This window comes from Cygnus olor, chromosome 2 (genome assembly GCF_009769625.2).
Source record: "Cygnus olor isolate bCygOlo1 chromosome 2, bCygOlo1.pri.v2, whole genome shotgun sequence".
Classification (NCBI taxonomy): domain Eukaryota; kingdom Metazoa; phylum Chordata; class Aves; order Anseriformes; family Anatidae; genus Cygnus; species Cygnus olor.
The window spans coordinates 40,679,527-40,705,410 of record NC_049170.1 but is presented as its reverse complement, the minus strand read 5'-3'; the positions used below and the strand labels follow the sequence as shown (position 1 = coordinate 40,705,410).

At 45.4% G+C, this 25,884-nt stretch overlaps 2 protein-coding genes across 5 annotated transcripts in view; one reads left to right on the top strand and one right to left on the bottom strand.

Moving 5' to 3' along the window:
* The first annotated feature begins 40 nt into the window (after window positions 1–40).
* On the top strand, window positions 41–11,007 carry NKIRAS1 (NFKB inhibitor interacting Ras like 1). Of its 4 annotated transcripts, XM_040549945.1 has the most exons (5): window positions 46–94; window positions 553–1,122; window positions 4,646–4,775; window positions 7,169–7,410; window positions 10,221–11,007. In XM_040549945.1, exons 4-5 carry the CDS (start codon window positions 7,189–7,191, stop codon window positions 10,458–10,460), a joined length of 462 nt encoding a protein of 153 aa, XP_040405879.1. In that variant the 5' UTR covers window positions 46–94; window positions 553–1,122; window positions 4,646–4,775; window positions 7,169–7,188; the 3' UTR covers window positions 10,461–11,007. The 4 variants fall into 4 exon arrangements, with proteins under 4 accessions (XP_040405877.1, XP_040405879.1, XP_040405876.1 ...); XM_040549943.1 differs by lacking the exon at window positions 4,646–4,775 and having other exon boundaries at window positions 41–94; XM_040549942.1 differs by lacking the exon at window positions 4,646–4,775 and having other exon boundaries at window positions 49–94; window positions 742–1,122.
* A 3,513-nt stretch (window positions 11,008–14,520) lies between these two features.
* The window catches only part of UBE2E1 (ubiquitin conjugating enzyme E2 E1), a 44,841-nt gene continuing 33,477 nt past the window's right edge, over window positions 14,521–25,884 (bottom strand). Inside the window, 3 exon segments of the mRNA XM_040549941.1 lie at window positions 14,521–15,286; window positions 16,214–16,361; window positions 22,405–22,537. Of these exon segments, the coding sequence (XP_040405875.1) occupies window positions 15,189–15,286; window positions 16,214–16,361; window positions 22,405–22,537 (379 nt within the window). The 3' untranslated portion in view covers window positions 14,521–15,188.

The window sequence follows — 25,884 nt, the reverse complement described above, 5'->3', positions numbered from 1 at the left end:
CCGGCCCCGCCCCGCCCCTCCGTGCCAGCCAATGGGAGCGAGGGGGCGGGGCCCGGCGCGGCTCAACGGGGGCAGCGGGGGAAGCTCAGCCCAGGTGCGCGCGCGCGCTGGGGCCCGGGGCGCGCGGGGCCGGGGGCGCGCGGCGCGGGCACGGCGGGGGGCCGGGGGCTGTCCTGGGGGCGGGGGCTGGGCGGGGGGGCGGCCTCTGGAGCAGCCCTGGGTTGGGTTGGGGTTGGATTTGGGGAAAGGGCTTGACATAAGCACGTCCTTAGGAATCCATCCCCAAAAAGGAGCGCTTTGGGGTTCCTAAATATGAAAAATAAAATTAATGAAAAAAGAGGAATTGAATCATAAATCCTAAGGGAAAACCCTGCCGCTGCTGTCAGCCCCTGTCCCCAGCCGCTCGCGTCCCTCCTGACCCAGTGCGGGAGCAGGGAAGGGGACTGGTGCCAGGGAGGCTTTGCCACAGCTGCATGGTGACCCCTTTTTCCCTTATTTTCCCCTTTTTCCTTTTTTTTTTTCCCCTTTTTTTCCCTTTCCCTCCCGTTGCAGAGCGCCCTGGCTCACACAGTCACACCTGGTCCCACCAAGGTCCCCTCCAGCTCTGGGGTGCCCCGCTCATCCCCTGGAGCTGCCCCGGCTCCTGGAGGGCAGCCCCATCGCCGCCCAGGCTGGCTGACACCAGACCCCAAACCCCGCTCCGGCCTTCGCCTTCCCGTGACCGTAACGCTTTCCTTCCAGCCCCTGTGCTGTGGGACCTTCAGCTCTGTGCGCGTGAGGCAGGAGGGGAGGCCCCGCGGGCTGACAGCAGCGTGCTGCGCCGAGCCGGGCACCGACGGCGACAGCCTGAAACCTTGCAAGTGGCGTGGGAGGAAGCCCGAGTCCTAAAAATACCATCGCCGGTGAGCGCCGGGGAGGGAGCTGCGCCTCGGGGGCACCCGCTGCTCAGCACCTCGCCTTTCGGGGCTCTGCTGCGGGTCCCCGTGCTCGAGCAGGACTCCTCCGCTGGCTCTGCCATCCTGGGAGAGATGGGGAAGGGCTACAAGGTGGTGGTGTGCGGCATGGCGTCGGTGGGAAAAACCGCGATTTTGGAGCAGCTTCTCTATGGAAAGCATACCGTGGGTGAGATATTTTTACCTTCTTTCTTTTTTTTTTTTTTTTTTTTTGGTTGTTTCCCTTTCCAGAGTCTTGCTCTGTGCGGGCCCCACGAAGCGGTAAGCCAGGGCCGCTGGCTGCATGGAGGTGACGGAGGAAATGAGTGTGGTTTGGGTTCATCTCTGGGCAGTTCCTGAGACTTGTAGTCCCTCACCGAGTTTTAAATTGTTTTGGGGAAGAACCCTTGCCCTGATGTTGCCCGTGCCAAGAAACGGGAGTGTGCAACAAGAAGCAAACAGAAAAGCAAATGATGTGCTTGCTGCCTATTTATGTAAGAAATACCTTGTTCCCCAAAAGATGCTCTCGATGCCTGAATAATAAATAATATTACGTGATTCACCGAGAGGCTGTTTAAACTTCTGTTCCACCTTCTTAAAACTATTTGGCTTGGTTTTGGCTAATACTTAAAGAGCTGAAAAGAAAAACAGCTCTGCTTTAGCACACGGGGTGTTCTGCTCTGGACTTCAAAGGCTGAGCCTCCCAGCTCTCAGATAAATCCTCTTGTGGAAAACAGACCTGGGACAGGGGCATGGGATGTCAGAGACTTGCTGTGCACAAAAGAAAGGGACCGAAGGCAAAGCTGGCTCGCTTCCCTCTGTTCCCACCTGGCCTGGATGTTAGAGGAAGGGCAGCGATCATTAGGCTGGTGAATTGTTCTGCCAGGCGTGAATCACAGGGGCTTGACAGAGGATGCCTAGTCAAGGGACTAGTAGCTTTTCCTTGGGCCAGTGAATTAAATTAAACGTTGGGGATAAGCCTCCGGATAAATTTTAGGGTTTCGAGCAGGGTGCTTGGCAGGCACTGTGCCTTTAAAATGTGTGGACGGGAGGAATTTGCTGGCAAAGCCTGACACAGAACTGTGCGCTAATACCGTTGTTTAAGAGGAGGATTTCCTCTAACGTTGCAGCAATATCTGCTTCCAGCGTCTTACCAAGACCCGTGCACATAGCCCTGTGTAGCTCTCAGCGCCAACATTGCAAAGCCTGCAGGCTCTTCCCTTTGCTGCCGCCCTGATTTTCATCTTCCCCGGGCCAGGCGGTGCTCTAGGGCTCTCAAGAAGTGCGAGCAAGGCCACGCTGCTTAAATCTTGTTGCCTTTCGTTGCTTCCTGCCCCGTGCTCCGATCAGCAGCCGTGGCAGGGAGGATTTTCAGCCGCCTGTGCCATCAGGTGCTCTGGGGCTGGCTTGCTGCGCCTCGGTGCTTCTGGCAGAGCTGCCCCTGGGAGCTATCCTATTGTGGGGACGGCCCCTCCGCGCTTAAAACACTATTACTAGGTCTCGACCCAGGTTTCCTAAAGCCTGTGAGCTCCCGAAAGCCGACGAACACCTCCTGGCTGCTGACCCTCGGGCAGGAGGCGAGAAGGTCCTGTGGGCGCTGAAGGCCCGCCCGTTCGGAGCCAGGCAGCACGGCAGCTCGCCAGGCATGGAGACGTGGGCACGAGCTGTCTCAAAACCTGGGCTTCCTGACTCCAGCAGCTCTGATGCTGCTCCAAGGGCTGGGCTGACACATGTGCTGGTATCCGTGGCCTCCTCGCTGTGACAAGGGGTGCGCTTGAATTTGGTTGCAGGCTCGGAGCTCAAGGCCTGGCGTCATCCGCCGAGGTGTCCGAGGCACTGGCGGCGGGGTCTGCTCCTGGTGCTTGGTCAGTCATGAGTCTACGTTGGTGCCGATGAGCTCCTGCTGACTTTCTTTTAAAAGGGAGTGGTGGCACGGCTGCCGTCAGGGAAGGGATTAGTGTCCTCGGAGGTTTCACGCTGCTATATAAAGCACTTGGCTCTGAGCCCGTGCCCCTGGCTGAGCACTTGGTGGTGGTGCTGTAGACCCAGTGGCACTGTGGGGTTTCTCCTAAAAAAAATCGCACCTTCAGCTCTCCCTGGCTCGTCATGGATGAAGTCTCTACATGGTCAGCAGCCAGGACTCTTGCAAAGGCGCAAAGATTGCTTGAAGTCAAAGAGGAACAAATACTAGGGAGGGAGGAATACCACTGAAAAAGGAATATCCACATCCCTGGAGCATGCGAGCAACAACGTACGGCGTTTGGCTCTGCGCTAGGCTTAGCGCCTGTGAGAGGGGCAGTTTGCCTTGGGGCCTGGGACGTGAAAGGAGAGGGCAAAAAGATGTAAGGTGCAGTCAGAGCTTCTTAAAGTCACGTGCGTATTGCATGGCAGCCTATCCAGCTAAACTGGGAAAAGGAATCAAAGGAAACCTGACTGGAGATGTTTGAAACGGGTGCGGGTTTAGCTCTGAGGCACGCGGGGACTGTATTGCCGTAGGCTGGGCCAAGGAGTTGTTACAGCTCACACGTGTGCGTATGGTTGCCTGGTACCTGGGCCTGCCTTATTTTTGTGTGGCTTCAGCGTTGTGCTTGTCCAAACCCCCCACCTTCTGTTGCAGTCCTGAAGTGAGAGGTGCCAGTCTCTTCTCCTCGGTCATGAAACGGGTCCTTGACTGGCCGGGGAAACCTGTTCTGAATTCCTGTGGCACCTGGCACTGCTCGCCCTGAGCTCGCTCTCTCGAGCTAACGGGAAGTTACTGGCTTAACTTCGGCACGTGATGCATCTGTAAAAGGGTAGGTGATTTTCCTTGAACAGTGCCGCTGTTCAGCGATGGCTCATAAAGGGGTCTTCCTTCTGCCTTTGAAATGCCTCTGGTGCCTCAACCTACGGCAAAGCTTATCAGCTAAAGAGAAGATGAGAACTCTTCCAGTAGAAAATACTATTTCCCTTATCACTGCCTCCTGAGTGCATAAATAGCTGGTATGGCCGTGTTCATAAGCAGCCACTTCAGATCGTCTTACTAGCTGGGAATGAAAGCACTATCTACTATTGTGATCAGAACCCGTAGTGAGAGGGAATTTGCCTTGCTTGGTCTCAGCTTGAGGCATTTGGGGTTTTGGCTAGAGGACTTTCACAGCTCCAGAGATGTGGAGGCTAATAACCCAAAGTATGCATTCCTAGACCTTTGTTTCTCAAATCCAAACTACCTCCTGACAGAGCTGCAGTCAGCTTTGAATTTTAGAAATGCGTGAAGATGGAGCTGAATGTATGTAACTGAGGGTCACAACCGTGGCTGCTGGTTGGTGGCATTAATACTTGAACTAGCGGCTAAATCTAAATAGATCAGCTCCTGTTGTCCAGCTCCAAAGGCTGCTCCAGCTCTTCTCTGAGTCATGGATCCTCTGATACACAGTCATTTGAGATCTAAGTAAGCAAAGTCTGTTATGCTGGAGTTGTAAAAATGCAAGGAATGGCAGGTTTTGGGAGCTCTTTGCAGGGAAGAGGGAGGGAAAGATTATGGGAGAGTGAGATCTTCGAACATACTGAAGAAGACACAAGATATTCACTACATTTATGTTTGACGTTCCCTTGGGATCTTCTGAAATTCCATGTCTCCAAATTTTGCTTTATGTAATATTTGCAATACCTTTGCCTTGCCTAGCTTGGCTTTGCAGTGCTCATTAGTATATTGAGCCTTTTCTTTTCCTCATCAGGAAACCACCAGGGGCTGAAACACCACTCGATTTATGACTGAGGCTTCCCCTTGCAGTTCGTCTGTGGCAGCAGCTGGTAACCTACATGAAGACCTTTTTGCCTTTCCCGAGACTTGCACCAGCTAAATAGGTGCTGGAAAATGGCATCTGTCTCCTGCCTACTCCTCCCTTCTCTCCTCAACATCTTTAGTCTACTTACCAAAGAAACCAGGAGATTGTTCACTGCCTTGTTAGCTCCCCTTTTCCCTCACAACTTCTGGACCTGCAAGCTGGTTCCATCTGCCTGTTCATCTGTGCCACAGTAGGAGATATTTCAAAATATGTTTCTCTAAACTTAGAAGAGCTGGGGGCAGGAGAGGGAGCAAAGCCCCATGGCAGTGTTCTCCACTCAACTCGAGTTGGCAGCAGCTGGCAGGGCAGAACTTCCCAGCAGAAGCTGCCCTTGCCCATCCTCGTAGACAAGGTGGCCTGGGGATGCCAGTGATGGGAAGGATGGGGTGGTGACAGACACTGGGCTTTCCTGGTCAGTTCTGCTGCTTGTACAACAACTTGCCCAGCTCACCTTTGAATGGAGATCAGGAAAGCGTTGGAATGGGATGGTGCTAACCAGGAATGTAAATATTGTGCTTCCTCCCCCAATGTATATAGGTGAACTTTCACCCCTGGAAACTGGTACTGGTGCACAAATTCCAGGTCCTCCCCTCTGCCATTTAACATCAGAATTTGTCACTCTATTCTGCTGACTTGCCTCGCAGGTCTTAATTTTTCTTCTCCATTTTCAAGGAGGATGTTAAAAGACGTAATTTTCACTGCTACTTTTATTGCCATTAGGAAGAGACTGTCATGGGTGAATGTGGATATGTTAAAGACCGCTGAATTACAGCGCAGCATTTAGATGATAAAATCCTGCCCAACGTTATTCATGGTGTTCTAAACAGAAAACTTAGGTACTTATAGTTCATTCCTTCTTGCCAAAGTAACATTTACTGATGTTAGATACTTCCTTGACCTGTCTGCACAATGAAAAGAAGCAGAGCAAGAAAAAACACAGTGCTATATCCAGAAGACCTACTTCAGTCTTTAAAAATGCCCTGGCGACACATTCTCCAGCCCACAGAATGTGTTCACCCTTTCTCTTGTTTTGTTCTGCTCTTGCACGTTAGCGTGGCTATATTTGGAGGCAAAATAAATTAATTTGTTGCAAACCTAGTAAGAGCTTGATCTATGAAGACTGCACAAAGAGGGGCAAAAAGAACAGCTTGTGCCACTTTCCTGCACAGGAATGCTGCATACATCACGGGGAATGATGCGCGTGGGTGGAATTCTTTAGCTTGTTTGTCAATGCAAAGTATTTTGAATACTGTGTCACCGAATATAGCAAAATCCTTATTTTCACAGGCCAGATAATCCCTTGTGTTTTCATAAACAATGTGCTAACGTAGTCCCTTTTTGGCAGACAAAGAATAATGCGGTACTCACGGCTGTAGCCCTGCACCAGCAAACAGTCCGTGTGTATAGGAATGCAAGGGAGACAAAAACATGGCTGGCAGAGGGTTGATACGAATGTTTAAAACTGACTCTGACAGTAATCCAACTATGCAATGCATATTTTGTTGGGACCTGTTGTAACCTTATGAGCCTGCATCCAGGGTGACCATGAAGCTAGGGAGATCCATGTGTTTTCAGGTTTGGCGTGGAAAACATAGTTTTAATTAGCTCAGAGTAAGGTACCTTATATTACCTCACATTTACCATGAGGAAAGGAAGTAAGGAGAGCCAGTATGCAGATAGTTACCATGGAGCAGGTGGTATACATGAAAGCTTGTTACCTTGTGCGTGCTCTTGCCCTGAAGTAAATGAGCTTGCTCCTATTAGCAAATCTGAGTCATGGTAAATCCCTAAGGGACGGAAAAAGCTCACTGTGTATTTGGGTAAATACATCATGCAACTTTGCTTGCATGCAAACATCCTCTTCCCATTCTGGCTTGGTTTCACTCATTGGTTAGTTGTACCACCAATGCACATCAATTTCCAGAATTACTCCTTTGGCTCCTGCTTCTGCAGTATAATCCAGCTCATCATGAGGCAGGGAAGCAGGCTCAAGGTGTCAGTACTTGCCTATTTGGTGTTCCTTGGCCATTCTTCCCAAAGGGTATGTTTGGGCAGGCCCATTTGCAGCATGTACACTGGGCGGTGGGAGGTTGGGAAACCTGGGGGAAGAGCCATTTATCTTATCCCATCCTGCATTTACATGTTGTATAGATTAATTTTACAGGTGTAATCATATGCTCGTATACCAGATGATTGTATTTACACAGTGGCACTACTGTAAATAGCTGGCGTGGCGATCTACGAATACAGCCCTTCATGGGCACGACAATCAAGGTCGAATCCAGGTCAAATCACCCTGGAAAAATAGGCACTGAAACCTATTGCAGGGTAAAGTTCCGCTGCACTGCGAGCAGTTATTACGGTGGTGCTGTACTTATGCCAGCATGAACTTTCCTGCTTGTTTTACAACAGGTTTAGAAGAGGGTGCCACAATGGAAGACGTGTACTTGGCGTCCGTGGAGACAGACCGAGGCGTTAAGGAACAGTTACGGCTTTATGACACCAGGGGTCTGCAGGAGGGCGTAGAGTTGCCAAAGCACTACTTCTCTGTCGCTGATGGCTTCATTCTCGTGTATGCCGTGACCAGCCTCGAAGCCTTCCAGAGAGTTGAACTGCTCAAAAAAGAGATCGATGTCTTTAGAGATAAGAAGGAGGTAAATGCATGGTGCTGTAACTGCTTGGCTTATTGGCATATCAGTGATAGGAAGGAAAGTTGCAAAGCATAGATTTTGTTTCTGTAAAACTTGCATAGTAAGGAAAATAAACGTACCTACAGCCTTGGGCAATCCAGCCAAAGGAAGCTTTCTCATGCTGGGGAAGCCTAATTCACATGCCATGCAGCTCATGCAAAAAAAAAAAAAAATTTTCCCCTTTCTGCCTCTACTGCAACTAAAATCCAGTTAGCTGAATGCACCAGTCAGTACACTTACGACTAATAAAACATATGGTCTACAGCAGTGCAGTTCTTACTTTTTTTTTTTTTTTTAGGTATTGTACATGGGAAGTCAAGTGCACAGAATAATATCACAAAGGGCATTATCTTTGTTTGTTTTGTATTCACGTACTTGATGGCTTACGAACTAGTGTAATTGACAGTGGGTCTCCCAGACATTAGTCAATTGGCAAAACGGCTTTAATGTATCTTAACAACCATATTGAATCAATTCAATTGTGTGAAATGACTGCTCTATTTTCCCTTAGAAAGCAGCTAGTGTTTTCAGCTGACAGTGTTCCAGATTAGCTAAACAAATATAACGTGCATGTGGCATTAGCATTACGGCTTTTCTTACAGTATCTTTGTATTCTCTAGTAGTTTTCCCTGCTAAATGTCTTGAGCCTACAGCTCTCCAACTGTCTGTTCTATGCTGTTTAAAAAAAAAAAGTGCATAAGGAATTAATTGGATAATGGTGGGGAGAGACTTTCCAAAGTGGAACTTGTGCAGTACTCGCAGCACACGGGGTGGTGGAGGAAGGCAGGCTCTAAGTCTGACAGCAGCCAGCCGAAAATGCAGTCAAAGGAGAGGTATGTTAGGTGGTAGGGCTGGCGCGAGCTGCAGGCTGTCACGTATGTCAGGGATACGGCAGTCTGTCATGACTACCCTGCAGGGCGAGGAAGGGTGGACAAGCAGGAAGTTTTTCCCAGGCAGTGTGTTTTGCGAGGACCCTGATTTATTGCTTTATGGCACGTTGTAATGCAGAGAGGGAGTCGCAGCCCCGGCAGGATGTCTGTCTCGGGGATCTGCCCAGAAGTCTCTCTTGTTGCACACAGGTATTTTAGAAAGCAGTCAGTTTGCTTATCCCCTGGGAGAGTTTAAAAGCTGGGGGTGACATAGTTGAAATAGCAGTGCCTGCAGTAGGCTGGGTAAACGTTTCATTCCTGTGACTTCTATTCCATATGAAATACTCTTTGAAGCAAGTAGAAGGTAAAATCAGGAGTCCTTCAGATAGCCCCAGCAGCCTTAAACTCTGGGCTCTGCTGGAACGCAGCCTTAACCAAATTCAGGGGGCATCTCCACATACAGAAATGCCCCTGAGCCATCAGGACCTCACCCTGCAGAGCAGCAGAGTCCTCCCTCTGCTGTGCAGCAGCTGACAGAAAGCTCTGATAGCTGCGGGGCTTCTCCAGCACACACCTTAAAGTCTGGCCAAATTTTATACTAAATAGAGATGGTGTTCTCTTGTACTGACAGAACTCGACCACGGGCAAAATTCAGCTGGAGTGTGTGGTAAACGTATATGAAGATTATAGCTTCTTTCAAAGGCTTTGCAAGGGGAAAAACATTTATCCAAACATCGTGGGCTGCTATAGAAAAGAAAGGATGCCTCAGACCTCACAAGAACAGGACAAACATCTCTAGCTGGAAAGAAAGAGGAGCCATCCTGTAGTCAGCCTGATGAAGAGGAAAAAGCAAGCAGGTGTGGTCACAGCAAAAAAAAAAAAAAAAAATCCTCAGCAGGAGAGGACTTTATCACTTGGTCATTGCCAAACCACAACAGAGTGTAGAGTTGAGGCTGAAGCTTGACTAAGGACCTTGAACTATAAATATAGGTACGGCTTCCCCTATCAGCTGATGCTGTTAAAATGTTTTTAGAAAGTGGTTAAGTTAAAATAAGCAGGAACCGTAACTCGAAGTGGCCAGCACTACATGCAGCAGTTCTCAGAAGAGAAGCACAGGGCAAGCCCCTGAGCTCAGCTCCACTGCAGTGTCTCGGTGATAGAGAAGCCACGGAGAACTACCTGAAGGTCTGACTTGACACCGCTGTGCTGCCGTGGTTAGCTAACCAGCAGCTCCTGAGACTGCTTCTGGCAGGCTGGCACTGGTGCTGCTCCCACTCCTTCAGCGACTGAAGGCTGTCTGCTTAGGTCCCTCTGGTGGCTCAGCACACCTGCAGGCAGGGGAAGCCCCCTGGGCTGGGAGAGGGGCTCAGCCCCTCGGCCCACCCTGAAGCCTTACAGACTGCTTCTGCAGGCTGCCTTGTGGCAGGGGGTGCCTTCATTTTTTTACACTGGCTCAGACTCAGACAAAACCAGGCTGGGCAAAATTCACAGCTGTTGGGACCAGGCTTTCTCTGCTGCCATGTATTTTTTTCTTTTCTCAAGCACCCGCAGCTCTGACCTCCTCGGATGCCATGCTCTTATCATTTCTCTACGGCAACTCAATTGCAAAGTAAATGGCGAACAGGGCTGTTTAACTTTTGCTCTTTTGGGTATTGCTTCCCTTTAAGCAATTCGTGCATGTGTGGGGTAAGTCCTGCATGTCCTATGATTAAAAGCAGCTCCCAGGCCACAGGTAGATGAGGCCAGTGTGAATCCCAGACCTTACACTTCCACATTATGTTCAGCTTACCTTGAGCCAGCAGTAAGTTAAAGGACAGGTCTGAGCTGTGTTGCTACTTGCCTGCTGCTTGAAGGCACTGTGAATGGTGGATACTGTTTGTATAAAGCTCGCCCTTCTGTTTGCAGGTAGCAGTTATCGTCTTGGGAAACAAAACCGACCTGCTGGAGCAAAGACAAGTGGAAACAGAAGCGGCACAGCAATGGGCCAGGGCTGAGAAAGTGAGACTGTGGGAAGTGACTGTGACAGACCGGAAAACGCTGCTTGAGCCCTTCACCTTCTTAGCCAGCAAGCTCTCCCAGTCCCAGAACAAATCAACGTTCCCCTTGCCTGGAAGGAAGAGCAAAGGGAATAACTGTGATAACTAAGCTACCTTTAAGCTACCTGTCTGCTGCTGCTGCCAGGTGACAGCCTAAATCCTATCTCTGCCTTTAGCTTCACATGGTTTCACTTAAAGCAATAATCTCATTCAGCAATAAAATCAGCAAGCTTATGGCTAAGAGGTATCCTTGAAAAAGTCACTGATGGCAAAAGCCTTGAAAAACCCTTAGTGCTAGGAGTCACCTTCCAACAGGGGTGAGCGGGGGGGGAGCAGGGAGGGCAAGAGAGGCAGGTGGTCACCCCTTCAGCAGGGGCTTTGACTGTCCCTTGGTATGGCCATAGTGAGGAACACTCCTCCTGCAGATCCGTAGCCTCTTGTCACAAGCAGTACTAGCTGCAATGAAGCTTTAAATTTGGAGAGAGGGTATATTTGAAACGGCAACAGGCCTTTTACCTTGACCTTAACCAGGGAGCCCCCTGGCCACAGGGGTTTTTGATGCTGCAGGAGGCTCAGGTCAGGGTGTTGTTGCAGGAATGCTAGGGCAAGAGGAAGAAATACCAGCAAATTTAGCTGCTGAAGCTCTGGTAGTGTCTGAAAAATAAACAAGAAAGAAAAAAAAAAGGAAAAAAAAATCTTGCAGAAGATCCTAGAACAGATCAACCCTAACATGAAGCTTGTCAGTGAAGTCTGGCAAGTAGCTTCAGGAATTTATTTGTACAAACCAGAAAAGCTCTCACAGCACTCATTAATTTAACTACGACCTGAAGGACAGCATAGCTGTAACATGGTTTTGTTCTAGCATGTCCAGTGCAAATCAGTCACATTCACATAGGTGATAATTTTACTCAGAAATTATATGGAACAACTTTGTAAGCAGGAGGTACCTCACCGGGCTCTGCGTTGCGGGTTGTGCAATATTCCTGCCCAGCCGCAGCAACCCACGGTCAGGACAAAGCTACAGGTGAGAGAACAACTGGTACGAAGCCCTGCGCTACTTTGTGAGAAGGGGCTACGTACAAAAGCTTTACGTGCCGGATTCGGCGCTCTGCGTAGGTAAACTTGTGCTGCAGAAATCTGCTGTCCTAGGTCAGTCTGTCTGCAAACTAAGCAAAACTGACTGTAAAGGGGCAGAGCGACTGTTCCCAGAGAGGGACCAGCCTTTGGCCTCTAACCACTTATAATACACTGAGACCAGCTTTTCTTTGTATTAGAAGGCAGGAGGGGGGAAAGGGAGTGAACTAAAGTACCCAGTTCCCTAATTTTCCACAAAATTAATGTTGTTTTGAACAAATATCGAGAATTTCATTGTGAGTCAGCAAAACCACAAGCAACATTTGCATTGTCATATCACAGCTGCTAAACAGTAAGTGTGCTTAATGATCAAAATTAGGCTGCGTGCTTACAGCATTGCTCTTCCTGAATACTAGCAAATAAACTGCCAGCATCACTAATGTCAGAGCAACTGTACAATCCACTAAAAATTAAGCAAGTATTCCTACATTTATAATGAAGGCAGACGAAACTGTTTATGTGCTTTGCTCAATGTAGCTTGGATTGCTGTGGCCATCAAGCCAGATAAGAGAGCAATTACAAATGAGCAAGCAGCTGTAATGCCCTGCTGGAAACATACAATTGTTTCCATTGCAACACAGCAGCTGAGTAAGCACTATAGCACGACCTCCCCCAACCTGGCTAGTAATAGTCATTGTCCCCAGCGATGCTGCAGAACAACACTCCCTTCTCACTCATTTCCTACCAAACACACGTGTACTCGAGGCTTCTCCCCACCCAGAGGACTCCTCAACCTGCCTGTGTGCTTGGGAAGTGGGCTGGCTTCAGAGCAGCAGTGGCTCACCTATTTGCTGCAACCTTTCACCGAGGAATTGGCGGCGTTCTTCCTCTTCAGCTCTGCAGAACCCTTCTTCGAGAAGGGACCTGATTCAGCTGCACAGCAAACAAAAATACAACAGACCTCTGCTAACTGCACGTTGTCACCGGGGCTGACCCTTGAGCCAAGGGAGTGTTGACAAGCGAAGCCAGTCAGAATTAACTTACGATGTGTGGAGATGGAAGGCACGGAGACGACTGACTGGTTCCTGCCCAGTTCTGTGCCCCGCAGACTCACTGCCAGTTCCACTGCTGAGACCGATGTCACCGCAGGCTGCTGATGCCACGTCACGTGAGATCAGCTTGCTCTCTCACCCCCCTGGACAACTCAGGACTTGACAACGTTTCAAGAAAGGCAAAAGGAAAAGGGATCTTCTAAGTGACTAAGACTGTGTTTCCAAACGGGTTATGTAAAGTCAGACACGTTATCTTTGATTTGGTTAAATTCGTTTCTAGATTATTTTGGACATCCACATAAACAACCACCACCCATCGTTTTATTTCACGGACTCACTCTGATGCTTTTTAAGCACTCAAATCAATTGCCTGTTCTAAATACCATACCATACCTGGGATGGAAATGGTCGTTTCTCCTCTGCAAACCATCTGCACGCAGTGGCTGGTACTGAGTCAAAGTGAAACTCGTTGTAGTGCAGTTTTACCTAGTGTCAGTAAGTAAAATACAACTGTACAGGGTATGCAGTAGTAGTGCATGGGCAGCATATGTATTTGGTTCTTCATTGTTCCACTGACTGAATACGTCCTAGGTCACTGGGGTCATTTACCTGCTATAAAGCTAGGCTGTCCCTTCAGAAGATGATAGAGAAAAATGACTATAAAAAGAAGAAAAATAAATAAATCAGTAAATTGAACCTCCTTTCTCTGTTCCTCTTACACTTCTACCCTGCTGAATACACAGTGCTCAGACCAGTCACCCCAAATCAGCTTCCCCTCCCCTGCCAGCTTCAAGAACTAATTTGGAAAGCACTGGTAGCACAAAGCAAGGAGCAGACAAAAACCTACTGAGATGGGGCCACTTACATCCTTAACACAGTAGAGGGGAGGAGGAAATGAGTTTAAGAGTGAGTTCCTTCCCAGAGATATTCCTGGTGTGATGTAGCTATATACCACTGATTTTCCTAGGCTGCGCCGCACAGCTGAGGGAGCTCATACACCAAAGCATGGGCTGTGACAAAAGAAGGCTGTCTAGCAGCTGAGGCTAACATACTAGTACCCACAACCACCCGACAATGGAAGGGGACCTGTACTTAAATCACTTAGGACCTATATATCTTTATATAGATAGGAAGAGAAGTATATAAAGCAAAAATACACACAATTTGAAGTACAAAAATATATCTGAGAGAACAGACGGACACATAGCACTTGGAAGAATGTCGCAATGTGAAGTACTTGCCATGTGAAAATGAATCTGTACTTCCGGCCTTTACCTCAAGGGAGCGGTCAAAAATGCCATATTCACAACTAACTACCCTATTGCTACACACTTCAGTGTAAACACTATGTCTCTAGGAGATAATCTTTGTAGCTAGTTAAAGGATCTACGCATTATGCTTCCTTTACACTCCTTTAAGGAAGACGTCTTCTGCTGGCTTCCCCGGACACTATTCTTTCTCCTCTTTCTTGTGGGAATTGACCACTCCATTAGAAAGCCATGAAGACATTCTCTTCTTCCTCTTACCTCCTGCTCATTTCCCTTCCAAATCTCTTATGCTCTTGCAGCCGTACTTTCAAATAATACACCGCTCCCGAAAAGCCAGTGCTGTGAAAACTGGAGCTAAAAAGTAACTAGCATGGACTCTGCAGCAGGTCACCTCTTCGTGGGCCGTGCCAGCCTCGATAACACCTACACAGTCAGCAGATGAAAAAGTCCTATGTTGTCATTCATCATATACTTGTCCAGAAGTGTCTTCCCAAAACAGAGGCAGGCAGTGCACTCACCTGCTCAGCTCCCTTGTTTTTATCCAGACTGTAATCCTTGAAGCATACTGGGAGACACTGTTCTGGCAAAGTGATAAACCAAGGTACTGAGCAGAAGTCTCTTCTTCTTCCTTTTTTTTTTTTAAACATCTTTTTATTAGCACAGTAACAAATGCAGACTTCAGTAGCCCACAACATACAACCAATCCACTGAGTGACTCCTATTCCACGCCTTACAGTTAAACAGCTTAAGGTATTTCACTACAGGTTGCCGTAAGTCCTGATTAAAACCTTTATTCTTTTCACAAAGATAGATTGGCTTATAAAATAATACATTAACTACTTCTCATTTCATATATGAGGCTATATATCCACCTCTCCGTATCACAGATCATGAGATGACAGTCTTTAAAAAGGATTTGTTAAATACCAATGTGCCCTCCATAGGGGAAAACAATCCTGACATCTTTTTACAAAAACAAAACAAAACAAACAAAACCCCAACCCAACCCAGAACAAAATAAATCCCCCAAACCAAAAAACAAAACAAAAAGCAAAAAACAGTGTGTAGAGTCTTGAAAGGACTTTTACATAAATGCCAACATATGTACCTGTACAAAATTAAGCTGTTTTAATCTTTTGCATATTGCAAGCAAACTGAAAACCAAAGATGCCTAAGAAGTTTACATTCTTCTCGGTACTATATGTGAGCTAATATTGCTGAACTAATTACAGTCTTAAAATACACTATTCCCAATTCTAGCTGTCTACTGTAGCAAGATACCTTAAGTTACAACAACAAAATCTTAGGAAATAAAAGACTGAATAAAATCTGTTATAGAAATACCCTACTCTTTACCAGCACCCTCCCTCCCCCCACCCCTTCAAAATCATAAGCAGCTCTTTCCATCACAGACAAATAATGTAAGTTTGACAAAAATCCGATTTATGTAGCGTATCTTTTGGTCCATTGTCTGGCCATTCTGTCATGCTCTGCTCTGTTAGTCATATACTGGGTGGCAATACTTCCAACCAGGGGGTCAGCTGAAAAGAAAAAAAAAAAACAACCACAGTTATTTCAGGCAAGTAAAGTATGAATTTAATACAAGGGAATCGCTCAAGTGAGGTACATTACAATAATCTAAATACACTGAATTGATGGTCTGTGTCTTCATCAATTTGTGCTTACTTATGGTGACATATCAATCTATTACTTAGTAAGGTAGGAAATGCCAATTAAAGTTTTAAGGAGTCTAAAAGGCAACAATCCAATAGTCATTTTGCATTACTGAAATCTTTCACTGGTCTATGTGTTTCAGGTTTATTTTACCTTTTCTAAAAGTGCCTGGGAGATAGTCATTGTTAAGTGTGCTTGTATCAATACAAATCTGGCTTCTAGGAAAGATCAGATCACAGGGAGAGGTTTTATTTTTTCCAAAGAGATTATTTTTATTATACATAACATAGCATGAACTCTGGTGCTTTACTCATCTTTTACAGACATAAATAGAAATATAACCCCTAAAACTGACTTTGTAAGACATGGCATATTTCTTTTAACTGGTGTAGATAACGGGTGGGGTTAGAGAAGCAGAGGATTACCTTTGGCATTGCTGGTCGTTGGTTTTAAATAGACGTTAGAAAGTAAAAGGCTAACCTACTGGTTTTCAGAACTGTTTGTGACTTTTATAGCTGTTACCAAATTACTGCAGTTCTACAGAGCAGCAAAGCATCTTTAACCCTTACCCAAAACCAGAGCTGGTTTAGCAGGGGAAGGAGTTGTCGCCTACAGGAGGAGAGCCGCAGCTTTCTTTGCGGCTCAGCCTGAGACACGGGTGGGGTGCACCACCTCCAGCCCCTCTCCTCACTACCCTGGCCGAAGCCAGAAGGACAAGACAAGGGATGAGTTATTTTGATGGTGGGTGGGCTGTAAGGCAGCAGGTGGCCTGTGCGGCAGCACGTGGGGCTTACCCGGGTTGCAGTCTGTGAGGAGGGAGCAGATGGAGAGGAGAACTTTAGAAATGGTTAATGCTGGACTCCAGTTGTCTTTTAAAATGTCCAGGCAGATGACGCCTTGGCTGTTAATGTTACAGTGATAGATCCTCGTCCGGAACGTTACCTGCAAGAAACGGCTATTAGACGGAGTGCTAGCATGACCTGCTACCACGCGTGACGTGGCAATAAGCGACATCGGCTGTGATTCTGATTTGACAGCCTACAAAAACTGAAGGGGAGAAGGAAAGGCAATCAAAAAACCCAACAACAGCGCCCGACCGCCGAGCACGGGCCTTGCCCCCAGCGGGCCGGGCCGGGTCCCCGTGCCGCCGGCGCCCTCTGGCGGCCCTCGGCGAGATCACAGCCGGGGTCGGGCTCGGCTGCACCGAGGGCCCAGGCCTAGCCCGACCCTCCCGGGGAGGGCATCAGCCCTGCTCTTCCCTTCCCTGTCCTTCTCTTCCCTTCCCGAGTGGCATCTGCTGCCACTGCTCCCGTCACAGCTTTCCCTGCCGAGTTCTGGATTGCAGTCTCCTTTCCTCTAAGTGACTTACCGGGGCCCTCAGGACAAATCAGGGCTGTCTCGGCATGTCTAAGCAAAGACTCAGAAATGATAACGCATCTACAATGCCCATGCAAAACAACGACCACGATCCCTACCTTGTGTGCTTTTGGCCACTGGGAAACCCAGCTTTTATTTTCCCCTTTAGTTATTATTAGCTTTTATCTTTCTGCTCACAGCAGCAGAGGGCCCCGGTGCTTTAACACCGCACACCACCATATTTCTCCCCGTGGGCTCCCAAACACTTGTAAAAACCTCCAGTTACGGCAGGGTGCTGTGGAGCCATGGCTCCTGTCACTTCTCAGAGCTCGCTGTTCAGACACGTCATTTGGGTTTTATTATTTTCAAATATGGGAGACGTGAATGAACCGGGCAACGTGCCACAGAAGTTATCCGAAAGGGGAACAAAAGCACCGCACGACATTTCAGGAGAACACAATGCGACCTGCAGAAAGGCCTCATTCTGACTCGCTTGATGAACACCGACAACAAATTTGGTGGCACTTGCATGAATTAGGATTATCTGCCTGAATAAAGGTTGTCGGGTTCATGCCCTAAATCCTCAGAATTTGTCAGCTATCCACACCCACAAATTTTACTGTCTGTTTATAGGTCACAAGGGTATTTGCGAAACACATTTGGTAAGTGTGTGGTACAACAAGAACACCACACTGGTACTTTCCCTGGAGATTAGACCGGCCCACACATAAAAGTTGCCAGTCAACCCTCTTTTTTTTTTTTTTTTTCTACAGTCTTTCTGATGCAAAAATTTGGCTCGTGACCCTCCCTCTCCCAGGCTCTGGGAGCAGGCGTGGGCTGGGGTTGCACAGCTACAACACTCCAGTGCCCCTCATTTCGTCCTGAATCTGCGCGCTGTTTGCAGGCATGCTCCCGACGTACGGAGCGCTCCAGCTATTTTTGGTCTCAGACTCGCAACTGCAGTTACTTGTCACACAGGAGACACCCACACTGCACACTTCAGGAGACTTTCTGCTTTGTTCCTTGCAAGTTGCTTGGATTTTAGATTAAAACAGGGAAGAAAGAAAGCAAAAAAAAAAGAACTATGCATACCCACAAAAACTCCCAAATCCCCATACTTTTGCACATTATGGGTGGGAATAGCAAAACATCTGTAAGAGAGCAGAGAGATGTTTGCCTCCCACACCTTCTGCAACAAGCTGCAGCTCCAAACCCAAGAAGCCCTGCTGCTGTCTATACAGGGAACCTCAGAGGTACAGCAGGTAAGATGCCAAAGCGATGTTTGTTTCTGAGATCACCTAATCCTTGTTGGAAAAGCAGCAATGACTCCCTACAGTTGTGTGGAAGTCAATACACATCAGCTCAAACAGAGGGCAGACGTGACTCTGTGACACCTGCCCTTTACTTCAAGGCAAAACTGAAGTTTGTGGCATCTGCAGTTGCTGGCAACAGATCTGCCTTTAGTTCCCATCTCTCAGCCCAGCCCACTGCTTGCTCGCTATTCCTCTGTTTGATCTGCAGCTTTGGTCCCCTTCCAAGAAGGCTTCAAAATGTAGGTGAGGTAATAATTTTAACAGATTAAACACTTCCAGAACGGGAAGCATGGAGTATTTCCAAGTTGATACAATAAGGACCAAATTAACAGGGAGGTCAAGCGTTCTAATTCGTAAAGGCAGAAAGTTGTTAATCCTGGTTCTGAGCACAAAAGCCAAATATTCGATATTGCAGAAAGCAATCTCTTTAGACAGTCTCTCAGTCCAGTTAACTAAAAGCTGATAAAAAAAAAAAGCACAAAACATATTTGCCTCTAGGAATTAGACTTACTTTTAAAATTTATTTTATTAGTAGTTGGGAAGGAGAGGAAAGAGAGAAAGAAAGAAAACTCCCACATATTTGCAGAACAGCCTGATTCCTAAAGGAACCATAAGATACAATTCTTAAGGATTATACTCATGGCACCAAAATTGGTTTTCTCCAGATCTCTCCTCTGAGCTGTGCCTAACCAAAGCACTGTGGGAAAAATCGAAATTTGTTTTCACTTAAGCAGCAAGTCAGAACTGGGATGGTGTTAGACACATGTAGTCCAGCTGTTTGCCATTTGCAATTTTTGCTGATGGTACAAAAGCCAGCCATGCAGGGAACCCAAATGAAGCCAGAAGACAGGGAGGAATTGCAGGCCCACTTAAAAATGAAACAAAATAACGCTTAAAGTAAATGTTAATTACACCTTAAAGAGGAAAAAAGAAAAAAGAAAAAACTCACTACCACAAACAATAACAGAAAAACCTCATGTAACCAGCAGATTCAGATCAAAACTGGGAGAAACTGAGTTACTTAGAAGGTAATGTAATGTATTCAGGGTCAAGAGAGCAGCATGTGGAAGAGCACAAAAACACAGAGTAACGGAACAATCTTTTGGAAATGTCCCACCTGAGATAACATTAACGCAGTAACTACAGAATTAAGCTCCGTACTTGAAAAGACAAAGAAGCCAATCTCAACCTTACCCTTAAGTGATAGCAGAGGTTAATTTACACAAGCGGTAAAATGGGGGTGGGGGGAAGGAAGTGGTTAGAGGTTATTAATACAAATGATCAAAGCGCACACCAGGTCAACACAAGCTACTGTTTTCAACTCAATAAATAAAATCTAACCAAACTATAATGCAACTCCTGGGAAAACATGCATTATAATAGTACACAAGAATAGCAGTCAGCTTGAGGACTATATACTGAACTCTTAAATTCTAATTATTTTTGTTCATTGGATTCTCCTGAAGTCAGGCCCACCCAGCATGTGCCCAAATCAATTGCTATCTGAAACATAAAGGCAAAACCAGAATACCACATAAAATGCAAAAACATAAAAGCAGAGAAGAGATTAACGCTAACATCTTCAAAGTGTTGTACGGAATGCTTAATAAATGTAAACGAACTCCATTATACATTGTTAGGACAAGGGAGAGAATATTCATCCCTGTCTCAGGATTTCTCCCACTGAAGTTCCTTCTGCTGTGCAATGCATTTCCAAGTCAAATGTTAAGACCTTTAATTTCTCCAGCCTCAAGTACAGTAGTGCAGTTCTCTCTATCCTTCCCAGAATATGTCTGTATCACTTCTGGCACGGGCCCTCTGGCTTTCCTGTGGCAACATCCTCCCCCAGAAGTTTGCTCCAACAGATTCTCTAGCATACTGAATCAAACCCTCAGTTGGAGCTGCAGTCAGTCCTCGAAGGCTGCACCTGTATATCCTTCAACACACATCTCTAGGATGCTTGTCAAGCACGTGACGTTTGTCAATACTGGCTACGCCTCAACACCTTCTCTTACTCCATTCCTATGGGACTGGCAGCCTGCCAGGATGACCAGTTCCTTCTTACTTTATTTAAAAAGGTAAATCCTTTGCTGAGACTTGATTTTCAAATTATGAAATGCATTTTGTTATGGGCTGCCCACAGAAGGGACTTGTAAGAATTACAGAGCACTCAATGAGGCAGTAGAGGTTTTCTTCCACCTCTCTTTCAAGGCTTACCGGGGAAGGAAGATTCAAAGTGAACTAGTCCTTTCACTCTAGACAGCTTAGTCTTTTCGAAGGTCAAGGCTTTTGAAATAGCCTTTGACAATTCTACTACTCTACTAGTGTTCTGTCATCAAAATGATATACCGCATTTCGTTTCAACTATTTCTTCACCTCTTGTCCTAAAAGAGGAAAATATAGGAAGCCTGTGGTAATCACCTTAGTCCTACCACTTCCAAATGACCCACAAGCAGTATTTATCAATTACAGCAATCAGCTGGGCAATGTGAAATCAACAAATTAGTAGGAAGGAAGCAGGAGCAATATGATTATATTTTCCACATTATCATTAACACCCATGCTAGTGTTAAATAACACAGGAGATGCTGTAAGAATCCATGTTTCTCAGTAAAGAAAAGGTTTTTCCTTTAAACTTGAAATACTCAAGTAGCACGAGTACATTCTTAGTCTACTGCTATGCTTTCTGCTACATCACATCTCAAAGCGATGTGTATTTTATTTGCATACATATATGTGGTTTGTAAACCAGTTTGGACCCTGTTAGATGAAAGACTCCATTTAAATGCAACTCTGCTACAATATAATGAATCTCCATTAAACTAGTCTTTTAAGGCCTCAGTAAGCAATGCCTGTTTTCGTTATTGTTTTTTGTTTTGTTTTGTTTTAATCCTACCCTTCTTTTCAACTGGGTGGGTGTTTAGATCCAAAAATAAAGGCAAAGAGATCCCTGTCAGAGGCCCAGAACAGAAAGCAGGGCTGAGCTGGGATGACAAAACTGTAACTTTGGTTTTGTGTCAGGGAACTTCACACTTAGGACTGTCTCAATACCATTGGTAGTTACTGTAAGGTCTGTTAAAGCATCAGGCTTCTGACTTGTAGTGCAGGAAGCAAAGATATTGCAAAGCGTACATGGGAAGGTAAAAGCTCCCTCTTCAAATGCTTACTGGGCTCATGACACGAGATACTGCTCATAGTTGGCTGGACTAAATTATCTAACGCAAACTAATTAAAACTAAAATAGTAAAAAACTATACTGAACTGAGTTCAACTTTAACACAAGACACAAGAGAAGTACCTGTGCTGTCAGAGAGTCCAAAGAATGATGGACAGGTGTCCAGAAGAAAAATCACTAGTGATGTCCCAAGGTAGACCATGCTGTTTGTGAATCAGAGCCTTAACTTAGGGGTGGGATTTAAGGTCCTGTTGATACTACTAGAAACCCTGTAGTTATGCCATCAAGAACAGACAAACATTTTGTTCTCCTCATTTGGGAAGCTTGTATTAACTTGGCTGCTATGACCAAGCAGCACGGTCTCCACTGAGATGGACTGATGGCCTGAAGTATGGCCGCAAGTCCTTTCTACTGCACAATAGACTGAAGTCTTTGAAGATGGGGCAGTCATTGGTGTTTACCTTATCGCTGCAACTACTTTTAAGTAGAAAGTTAAACATGCACATAAATGCTTTCAGATACGAGGCAAACATGAAGTGTATACACAACTACCTCTTGTAATCCAACACTCTTGCTCTGGCCAAGTATGTGAACCACAAGATAACATTCACTTGCACTGGTATTTGCCTTGAAGCATTAGAACACAACAATGCTGACACCTAAGAGCTTCACAAATATAACACACCTACGGAAAAAGTTTGTTACTGTACAAGTAAGTGAGCAACACAGGTACCCAACAAAACGGAAGAAGTCAAATACTACTTCAGTGGCCAAAACACACAAACCCATAATGCCTACGGTAACTGAGTGCTTTGAGAAACAAGTACTTGTATTCTTTTCCCTCTCCCCAAGTTTATTTACTTTTCAGTTCCCCAGACCTGTCCTGATGCTGATGCTAATTGCTTAGGATCCCTTATAAACAGAAACAGGGAAAAAGAAAACAAGGTCTAAAGTAGCGATCAAGTGGATTGGAAAAGCCATTAACATTAGCTAACAGAAACCAGTGCAATATCTGAAGTGAGCTTAAGTTCAGTCTTAAAGACGACTGGCTTTCAAATGGGCTGCATTCCATTAACACCGCCTGTTACCAGACAGTTTGTTGAGCGTTCATAACATAAGATGTCAATTACAGGTCTCTTACCTTTGGAGGCTTGAAAGGATATTCTGGTGTAAAGGTGATATCAAGAAAGAAAACCCCTCCCTCGTAGACGGAGCCTGGAGGTCCTAGAATGGTTGATCTCCATTCATAGATATTATCACCTTTGGGGCCAGCGCTAAGAAATAAAACAAAAAACAAAACAAAACACAAATGTTTTAAGAATATTACCACAGTTCAAATAAATATGACCTCTTGCACTCACAAAGTATGATATGGAAAATGTTTTCAATGCCACACTTCATACACCACCTGGAGTAAAGACAGTGATTAAAAGTAGATTGAATGCTTCCAGAACCTCAGAAATCTTACCTGGTCTATCAGTGTTTCAGACTTCTTAGCAAAGCTCAGAAATTAGAGGTGGGGTTTTTCAGCTTCTCTCACTTGACATTTATAAACCAGCACTGCCCGGAACTCCCCCTAAGGAAGCTACACAGTCTCAATGCAACAGAAAACCTAAGTTTCAAAGAACAAATTCCCACTGTATTTCAGAAATGACTGCTCCAGCTCAGCCTTGATATAACTGCACCACATCAAAGACCATACTAAATAAATCAAGGACTTATGTTGATTCTATTAAACATGTGTGTTCTTCAAGATTAAAATATCTTCCTGTATTATTCCTAAACCATGGCTCATTGTATAATTATTGAAGCCAAATATATGATGATACTCTTACATGTCAGAATTTTCTACACTTGCACCATTTTGCTACTCTGACTTCTAAAACGAAACCACATGAACTCGCCCCATCAACATTGCATTACATCCCCCTTTTGTGAGGGGGAATTAAAATCACTATTTCAAATTAAAACACTGCTTTCTCAAATCAGTTTTGTCTAATTCTAGATTCTCCCTAGCCTATCAGCAACTCACAAAGAGCAGTACAAAAGGTGCTGCAGAACACAAATGCCTGCTTGTTGAAAAATTAGTTTTACTGAAATCCTCAGACACCTGTATTCTGTAGCGTGCCATATGTCACTGAGTATTTCTAAGTACAGCTCAACCTATAAAGCCATTAATGGTTTAGGACTCCATTGCTACCTCTTTCTTTCTGTGCTGCTGTGGTAGTATTTTATGTTAGATGTTAGAGCTGAAAACTCCCTTTGCATAAAGGGAGGTGCTGACACAGCCTTTTCCATCGCGGATGCACTATGACTTCAGAAATCTCTCCTCTCCTTTTTCTGTAAGGACACGGATTTTACATCCCTAGTACAACAAAATCAGCCTTGCTTTTCTCTCCTTGTTCTTTTAACAAGGCTAATAAAAGACAGAATGATTAAAAAAAAGAAAAAGGCTCTTTTCATATTATAACAATCATGGAGCAACACTGCTTAAGAAGGAAGGCAATCCAATAAATTGAATATGTACACGATGATATGCATTTGATTAATGTGAAAGGAACCAGAGTAATTGCTAGGTGCTAGTAACAGTGGTACAAATAGACATATGATTACAAAAACAAATTTTCAACATAACAACAGGGATCAGAGATATGCTTTTTTTCTTGCTTTTTGCAGTACTGGCGAACATCTTCTTGTCAGATCAGGGGAGAGAAAGGAAGTTAGTTCTATTATCAAACCTCTCTAAAATTTTATTTCCAGATTAAACAGATAAAAATTCACAGCATTTTGATGCCAATTGGTTCAACAATAACGAAACTATGACTAAAAGCGTGCTTCCAGTAGAGGGAAAGCACGTAAGAATGCAATAAAGGTAGACAGGATCTCTGCAAAGTGATGTGCCATCCAATGGGGAAAGATTTCTCTCACTGGAGCACAAAATCTCGCACAGCTCAAGATGTGTACTAAATTAAAGTAAAAGCCATTCCATCCTGAACGCTCCTGGCATCCTGCTCCACCTTAATGACTTGTCCCCGTCCTGTGCTGGTCTATATATTTGGGCACTCAGTGCTCTCCAGCTACCACTTGTGCAATAGGCTGGAATAGCACCACGTTTCAACAGGAAGCTCTGCCTCTTGAAAGACACCAGCTTAACTGTGAAAACTTACTGAAAAGGACTCCCTTGGGCACCCTTAGCCTCCACTCTGAGGATTCACCTCTTTATGTACATATTAGCAACCTGCTGACATGCAGTCATTGCTCCAAGTTGCACCAGCGATCATCCTCCCCTCCCTCCCTAAAGATGGAGCTACTGAACCGAGCAGGTACTTGAGCTTTGTTAGCACCAATTTGCTGTTGGAATTTATATCACAAAAGCTGCCAACTGGGAGCACTTCAGCGTTCAAGAAATGTGATGTGTGATTAGCACTGAATACAGCCCTCTGAACCAATAAGAAATATTTCAACAGTTTTATTCCCAGCTTCAACCCAAAGGACTGTCAATAAAAGGAATCCCACAGATGTAAAAAAAAAAAATTATATTATTATTATTTATAATAGTCTTAGAAATCTCTTCTATCCTATTAGGTTTCCAATTAGAGCTATCACTGCATGCAAGTAATATACTGCTAGACCTCCCTATTAAAAGAGTGCAACATCTTTGTAAGACATCAGTAGGCTTTAACAGTGATGTACTAAGCTTACCTTTTAGCTTTTCATAATTCAATTAACACAGTGAAATAGCTGTAGATGTCCAATTTTTCCTTCAACATTGATTTCTTATAAAGGAAAGACTGAAAGAGGGAGATGCAAGTCAGCTTCCGAGTGCGCTACTGCTTGAGTTTAAATTGGGATTAGGTAATATCAAGCAGCTCGAGACGACCTAGTCTTAATAGAAATGTGATGATACTGGACTATAGCCTAAGTGCAGTGACATTAACTTTTTGTGGAGATATAAAAACTGTCAAAGGTTAAAGATTACATTCTTTGTTTAAAATCTTTGCAATTATCTGCTTCAAAAAGAAATCCACTGATGCAGAGATAGAGCGCTCGCAGGCACAGCTGCCACGTTCCCTGATGTGCGTTACCGCTGCTCAAATTAAGTGTCTAGATCTGCTAATGCAACGTTTTGAAGCTGTCCAATGCATGACCACTGGGAAGACAATTTTAACCAATTAAATAGAAATTACTTCCACTGCAAGACGAGTATGCAAGCAACAACTCTCTGTGTTAAACTCAACAGCCCCCAACCTCTTCAGTTTCAAAGAAAGAAATGAAAGTCTAGTAATGCAGATCAAAAAACGGCATGCAAAAGAAAACTTGAAAAAAAAACAAACAAACAATGCCACCAACCCATCATTATAGTATCTTGTGGCAGGTGTTACAGAGTGCAAGTGGACATCTGTCTTCCCTGGTAAAGCAGTGATACACTTGGTGAAGCTGCACTGCGCTCACAGTTCCTGATCATTCCCAAGTTGCTGCTAGCTTGTCCTCTGGCAATGTTACAACACTAATGCCCACAGGAAACCGGCCAGTGCAAAGGTAGCGTTTGGTCAAGGACTAACTTTCCAAGTCTAGAAGCAGCAGTCTAACTAAACACTGCCTATAAACGCAAGGCAGAGAG